Source organism: Lolium rigidum, chromosome 5 (assembly GCF_022539505.1).
Source record: "Lolium rigidum isolate FL_2022 chromosome 5, APGP_CSIRO_Lrig_0.1, whole genome shotgun sequence".
NCBI classification, from domain to species: domain Eukaryota; kingdom Viridiplantae; phylum Streptophyta; class Magnoliopsida; order Poales; family Poaceae; genus Lolium; species Lolium rigidum.
The window spans coordinates 204,862,625-204,870,365 of NC_061512.1; the positions used below are offsets into that span (position 1 = coordinate 204,862,625).

Sequence of the window (7,741 nt, forward strand, 5' to 3'; positions counted from 1 at the left end):
GCGGCGCCTCTCGTTAGATTTTCCCTTGATTGTTTGGGTTGGTCTGTTGATGGAAATGCTGAGTATTGTGGTGAGGTTGTGGTGTGGAGGTGAAAGGTGGAGGATTTTGGTGGCCTGATGAGTGGGCAACCATGGAGTTGGTGCTGGGGAGGTCGGGTTGGGTAAGATGGTGTGGGGATAGGTTCCCAAAATGGATGGGTCTGCTCTGCGGTGGTGCTGACGATGAACTACCAGGACTGCAAGGTGTATGCACCTCTTGGATTGGGCTCAGGTTGGGATGGTAGTGGGGGAAATTACCTTGTGTTGATGGAGGCGGAGCTGTGGTAGCCGGTGTGCCGCCGGCGTCCGGGCGTTTCCCCAAGGCGATGCCGATCTGGGACACCATCTCTGTCAGAGTGGAGATCTCACCATGGATCTTGTCCACCGAGGACTGTTGAAGGTCCAGTCTCCGGTTGATGTTGAGGACCTCAAGGGGAAGACGACCTTGGATTTCCTCCTCAGCCGCCGCTTGCTGCTGTGCCGCCTCGAGCAGCGCCGCCTCTTCGGCCGCTCGCTCCATGCGCTCTTGAGATCGTGTCCGGATGATGGACCGCGTGTGGCCATCCGCCATGGACTTGCGGAGGTATGGTGGTCGGGAATTTTCAATCTGGATTGAGGAGACCGGAGCCCGGGGGGAAAAAAAATTGGCGCAGGATTATGCTACTGATACCATTTGTCAGGGCCTTCGTGGGTTGGGAAGCTCTGATGATAAGAGATACTGTACAATTGGTAGCTTATACAGCAAAACAAAGATTGTACAGGAAAGAGAAATAGGCAAAACTGGGATTAAGAACCAAAAGAGGAAAAATGAGGATAACAAATTAGGGTTTTTGGGATGCGTGCCGCCCAGCCTCCCTCTCTCCCTGGTTATATAGAGTACCCAGAGGAGCCACGCTTCCACATAATTTCATTACAGAGATCATTAAGTTCATAAGTACACTTAACTAATGATTACAAAGAGAGCCATCGGATCTGATGGAATGGATCCCAGCCATTCACTAACTGAAGAAACACTTGCTGTTGTGAGTTGCTGACGAAGAGGCCTGACACTTGCCCCCAGCTAGTAGGACCAATTCGGATGGCCGCTATCCGTTTGCGGGGCACCGTTGTAGTTGCCCTAACAACTAAGAGAATCTCTAATGTAACAGCACATGCGCTTAGGGTGCACTTGCGGTCCTCGTGGACCCTTTTCCCCCTCACTCTCGCTCTAAGTCACCATCCCAACAAGACCTATCGTGCGCTGAAGCTCGTCGCTGGAGCCCTTCTGGCGACAAATATGTCGCGGCGCCACCACTATTTGGTTCGTCACGAAGCCCTGCGTAGAACTTAAACCACCCCGTGTCCCTGCTTACTCTCTTTTGTCCCTGCTCACTCTCTTTTGTCGAGAGCATGCTCAATCAAAGAGCAGACACAATGTTTACATCCTGCTCACATCCCGCTGACGTCAGCCACATGTTAGTTCGGTGCCCTATTTTACATCATTTTGTAAACCAAGAACTGCACAGGTGGCCTATATTCCACTTTTTGATGATGTATAATTTATACATCATCTTGAATAGATGCTCTAAATACCGTATATTGCATAAGTATAGCTGAAAACCTTCTGACCAATTACACTACCACTAGTCTGGATGGTACCAACATACAAATTCACAACAAAGATGCATGATATCACTCGCCTGGACACTCTTTTTATTTCATTTTCTATAGTAGAAAAAACAATGCTCTTTAAGCAAAAATTTGAGAAGTGTGGGTACCTTTTTTTACATTTTACAACTGCTAGCTCCTGGAATCTCTTTGCAACGTAGATCTAAGTACCTAACAGTTATTGTTCCTCAGTCAGAAAACACTCGTGCGCTCCAAAAATTGATCGATACATATAAATTAGCTTGTGAAATATCATCTGTTGTAAGCGGGAAAAAAAACTGGGTGAGGAAGGCTACATGATGATCACCATTCACCGTCTGCATCCCTCATTCCTGTTGCTCATATATCTGCATGTAGGCTTCCGAGAGAGCTACCATCTGTGGAAGGGTCTCGGTGACATGGAGATCCTGCATCTCGTACCAGAGGTAAAAAGTTTCTCAAATGATTTACCAGGTTCCATGCTGAGGCTCGGAAATATATGTGCAATGAATGAGTTAAAAAACACATACCATGCCTCTTCCGATTTCTGCTGCACAAATACTCTGTGGCATCCTTCTCCCGGTTTTCCATCGTGTACAATGTTGGCTACGAGATCATACTTTGAGCGGAGCTTCTCATTCTCTATTGGCTTAGGCAGTGGAATGTAATCCTTCAACTCCAAGTTCTTCACAGGAAAATTTACTGTTACACGGCACAACCAAATGCTCTTACGATTGGTGAGTTACCACGGGGATCTTTATATGCATATTCAATCAAGAAAACATGAAACTTACCTAGTGTAGGGTTTTTCTCTACAAAGAAGGTATTTTTGGTAAACCGCCGCATATGAAAGATCATATACTTTGGAAGTCGCATGACTCGGTACCTCACCCGAGAAATAGATGGCCGCACCACCTCCGTAACTGCCTCGCCATCAAACTTCTTCAGTATATTAAACAGCGGTACCTGAACACCAAGCAAGTGTCTGAATTAGTACCAATTACCAAGATACAGATAGCTAAAACACAAGATTTCAATGTTAAAAGAATTGTAATTTCATGAGGTGTATAAAATATATTTCTTCAGTGAGTGTGAAACATATATTCCTTCAAGAAGTCTGGACCTAGATTCACACTGTTTAGGCAAAGAGTCATGTCAATAAGTGCTGAAGTTGCCCCAGATGCTTTGATTTATCCAGCATGTGAGACCCATCAACATATAGCTACATGCAAAAGAGACTCCATGAAATACACAACCTCCATGCAACTCGTAAAATGGTGAGACACAGGAAAACTTGAACGCCAATATACGAGCAAAAGAGCTTGTGGACACACCCTTGCAAATGGCAAGGTAGAAACAAGCAGATGAAATTGTACAACTAATCTCTACTACGAGAGTGCTAGCATGAGAGCGCTAGCGGTGGTGTCCCTGGTGGGTGGTTGGTACGTTACACGTCTCCCCTCCCACACGGAAAAAATTTGGCGACCTCCCTCTGAACCGTGCCAGGCAGAAAAAGGCGTTCCCAGAAATAACCCGGACACACAATCCAGCCAGGCACGGCCGCACGACTCCCCCTTCTTATCTCCCCACTCGTCAAACTCCAGGGCTAAGCAAACGTCCTCGCATCTTCCACTAAATTCGCCAATCCCAGGCCTAACCGGTGTCCCCGCAGTTGATCCCCTCCACCGATATGCTTGAATCGAGAAAAGCGCCTTACTCGATGATGGATGCGGCAGGCCAGTCAGGACGCCCAACAGCGGGGATGTGGCCTTAGGGAGCGCGCGGTCCAAGCCAAGGGCGTGTCCGGATTTGCGTGATGCTTTGATGTTTCTATGGAGGGTCAGCCGCTGCAGGAGCAGGAGTACACGGAGAGTTTCCAATAGATTGAATTAACCAGGACAGGGACTCAGCAGAAGAGGGAGGAAGCCTGCCAGGAGATGGAAAAGGTGGTGCAGGCCACCACACGGCCCAAGTGCAAGGGGCAGGATTGCGGGGATGACATTTTTCAAGCAATGACCAACAGATCAAGGACCTGCTGCAGTCTAGGGCTTCTATCTAAATGCCTCAACAGTACATTGTTGGTGGCTGCGGTCGGAAGAAGAGGAGTTGGCTCTCGGAGGAAGAGGACGATTGCAGTCCTCGGTACAGAGCTCCTCCATGGAAACCTGTAATTTTTTATGTGCCCGGCCATTGACGAGAACCCGGAGGACGCGCTGTTTGGGAGACCGCCCTGACAACTTCTCCCTCGTCAGCTGCGAGGAGTTCCGCAAATACCTCGAGTCCCAGATCGTCTCCACCGGTATATGGGCATCTTCCTATTGCAATTCATGAGTTCTAACAACGGAAGCACGGACTAACCAGTTCTGCTTTTTCTGTCCATAACCAATTTAGTAATTCAGGTTGTGCTAGCTATTGCAGTCAAGACAAGCAAAGTTTGACCAAACATTAAGAAAACACTATCTACAGCTATGAAAGGTCAAACTATGCAAAGTTTGAACGAACATTAAGAAAAAATAATCTACAGCTATGAAAGCTCAAAGTATGCAAAGTTTGACCAAGTTTATAGAAAAAATCATTAACGTGTGATATAGAAAATCAATATCGTCGGATATGTCATGAAATAAATTTCCATATGAAAAAGTAGTCTTACATAGGGAACATAAAAAATTAAAAATTGAGAGAAGACCTCGGGACTCAAGTCTAGCAGCTGGACTACAGGGAATCAAGTCTTGCTGATGTATCAGTTATTCAGTGTTCTAGATAACTGAATAACTCAGTTGGTTCTTAACGTACAACCAGAAAAAATTTCGTCGTATGCTATATATCTTACTAGTTTAGCACCTGTTTACGTATAAAACTTAACACATGTCATGCAATTCCAGCAAATGTCATAGACTGGGAAAACAAACCTGTGGAATAATATTTTTCTCCATAGCATCTTTGAAAAGAGGTGGAGGTGGAAGATCAAGACTGAGCATCAAGAATGGGACCCTAGAAGTTTCCGTGTCCAAACCGTTGATTGTTGTTTCAATCTGTGAACCTGCCTCACCATTCTGCTGATCTCCCAATATATGATGCCTGTGAATATCCTTTACAACTTCAAGTTCTCCCTGCCAAAAACAAGTGTAACCAGATAAGCTACCACAAGTTTTATCAATTACACTGTTGATACTTAAGAAACTAACCTGAAAGCAATCATATATGATGCTCCAATTTTTCTTCTTGCAACTTCTTAGCTTGGCATGCAGTGTGTTCAAGAGCCATGACATAAATTCGACTGGATCAGACTGGACACCAATCTGAAACCTCTTTTCGCTGGCCTTCATAACTGCTTGAAGGAACTCATGTGGACTAATTTGGCCCTTGAAGTTCCTAGCATGCCAAATCTTGCGAGTTAGTTCTCCAAAGCGATGAACTAATGGAGATTTGCTATGCTGGTAATTTTCAGGTATGAGAAAGAAATTTCTCAAAGGAGTAATTCTCATTAATGATTGTATGGTGACGTTCACAAAGTCAGTCTCCTTAATGTTGTTAAGACCAACCTGCAAAAATCATCAGAAAGGCGATTAATGGCAGATGATAAAAGGCGTCAACACTAACTCTGAAGTCACAATGCCCAACTGCTTACAAATTTCCTTAGATTCAAGTGAAATCAAGGTAAGGTTGCACCGTGGCATTTATATAACATGGCTCCATGATAATTTGATGAAAAAAGCCTTTATTCCCAAATAAGTTGGGGTAGACTAATAAATCAGATATCAAATAAAAAAAATTAATGACACAATGTGAATTTGTTTCTATTCAAGTCACGATAATTCTAGGCTTCCATTACAGAAAACACCCACAACAATAATATTTAGAGCAATAACATTCATGTTTTGCGACAGCGCAACAACAGAAAACAAACCGTCAGTTAGTTTCAAAGTACGTACCATTCCAGGTAGATAATTGGAGCCATCCAGAGCCCTTGACCACTGCCTGTTCTTATCAAGATTTAGAACCAGCTCTCTCGCGAACCTGCCACATCATACTAATCAGTAAAACGTAAAGCTTATTACCAGTTATCAACAAAGGCAACAATAAGCAAGTGGCCTTTGGAATATAATAATGTCAGAAACAGCAAATGGTCACCTTGGATTGAGAACATGTCGAATATCTTCTAGTGATGGATCGTTAATCTCATATCCATCAGGAAGACAATAAACTTTCTCAGTTTGAAGGTTAATGAACACATGGTGGCCTGCCTCAAGGCTGTGGGTATATGCATGTGATTTTAGCCCTCTTCCTTGGTAATACTTCCCACAAACTAGGCATGCATACACATTCAAATTTGATAAGGAGATTGAGCAGAACTTTTCAAAGTCGAAATTAAGGACCTACAAAGTAGAACAAAATATACCCAGGCATCAACAACCATGAGAGCATGCAAAATGGCGAAAGAAGGAATATAAATAACACATATGCGCAAACTGTATAGGTTGAAAGTTATCTAATATATTAATTAACCTGCACATTGTATCATGCTATGCTAGGGATCCTATCATAAAAACAATTTATGTAGGACAGAGTTAACGATCTGTCAGGAGTTTGTATGTTGTATATGTTAAGCTTCATGCGCTAGCCAACGCAACCAAAAGTCCGAACTGATGGAAAGGGCTAGGCAATCCACTTATATATCTCAACAATATATATCTCAACACCCCTCCTCACGTGTGACCGGAAGACGAGAAGAGGAGGTCAACACGTGGAAAGCGGAATAGCACACGTATGAATGATCGTATACGCGGCGGACACAGGGGTGGGTAAATATTGCGAGAACCAGGACTCGAACTCGAGACCCTGGGCTCTGATACCATGTTAAGCTTTATGCGCTAGCCAACGCAACCAAAAGTCCGAACTGATGGAAAGGGCTAGGCAATCCACTTATATATCTCAACAATATATATCTCAACAGTATATAATAGCATATTTACCAAACGACTATGCAGATTTGTCCACATACCAAATCATGGCTTTTGTAGTTCATATGCTACACCCAAGTAATCAAAGGAAATTAACAAAATCAGAAATTAGGCACTTGTGGGGTCCGCATTTAAAATCTTTCACTTTCTTTTGTCAAAAAACATAAGTTGGTTACATGTGCTTGCTATGCTTGATTAGAAAACAGTGATCATAGTGGGGTGAATAATTTCTTGAACACATGAAGAAGCATGGCATCATGATTCATGAATCACTAGGGGGAATCCCCACAAAATTATTTGAGCAGTAAGTCTATCTCCCTTCTTATAGCATGCAAATCACTAGCATACCAATACAATCTACATTGCTTCTTAAGTGAACATGCTTTGTTATATATACCATACAAATAATCTATTAGAATTCAGTACCATAAAATTAAATGCCTAAATCCTAAGTTCCAGGTCTACATGTTCTTCAGCAGGATAAAGTCGCATCATATCAGCATCAAATAGGTACTGCCGTTAGGGTGTTGCGTTGTTGTAGAGGCTGGGTGTAATTGGTATTTTTTGATGTTAATATATTCCCTTTATTGAAAATCAGCGACAAATAGGTAAGCTACTGTAAGCGCATTTGGCAGATCTCAGGTGATTCTCCAGCTGTGAAAAAAACCCACCATGACCTACTGAGACCAACCCTATCCGCACCAAACGGCAGGCAATCGAACCACCATCCAAAAAGCCAGTACACAAAAAAATTGTTATACCTGTCGATTCACGGTGTCGAGGTAAGGGCAGTCCATCCTCCTCCTCGCGGGGCCGCCTGTTCGCGTGCCCCCTCGGCTCTTCCGCAACCTCCTTCTCGTCCGCGTAGCTGGCGAGCGCAGCAGCGACTCGTCTGGGAGCGGGCGCTTCCCTGCGACGGCTATGGCGGCCGGATTCTCCTCCTCGCGCTCGCGATTCGCCGCTGGCGATCGCCTACCCTAACTGCGCAGCGTGGGAGCGAGGGGGGGAGCGACCGCGAGGGGTTTTGTGGAGGCAAATCCTATACACCGACCAGGTCGGTCGCTACCGCGCGCCGCACACCCCCCGCGCGCAGTATGGGCCGGCCTGGTCGGCCC

At 44.7% G+C, this 7,741-nt stretch overlaps 1 protein-coding gene across 1 annotated transcript; it reads right to left on the reverse strand.

Annotated features, from left to right (window-relative positions):
* Positions 1–1,750: 1,750 nt before the first annotated feature.
* Positions 1,751–7,474, reverse strand: LOC124655478 (U4/U6.U5 tri-snRNP-associated protein 2-like). Its single transcript, XM_047194364.1, has 8 exons — positions 7,388–7,474; positions 5,797–6,041; positions 5,598–5,682; positions 4,851–5,207; positions 4,575–4,775; positions 2,460–2,631; positions 2,192–2,367; positions 1,751–2,099 (listed from the first exon to the last, which is right to left on the reverse strand). The coding sequence occupies exons 1-8, from the start codon at positions 7,421–7,423 to the stop codon at positions 2,013–2,015; spliced, it is 1,359 nt and encodes a 452-aa protein (XP_047050320.1). The 5' UTR covers positions 7,424–7,474; the 3' UTR covers positions 1,751–2,012.
* Between the last annotated feature and the right edge of the window lie 267 nt (positions 7,475–7,741).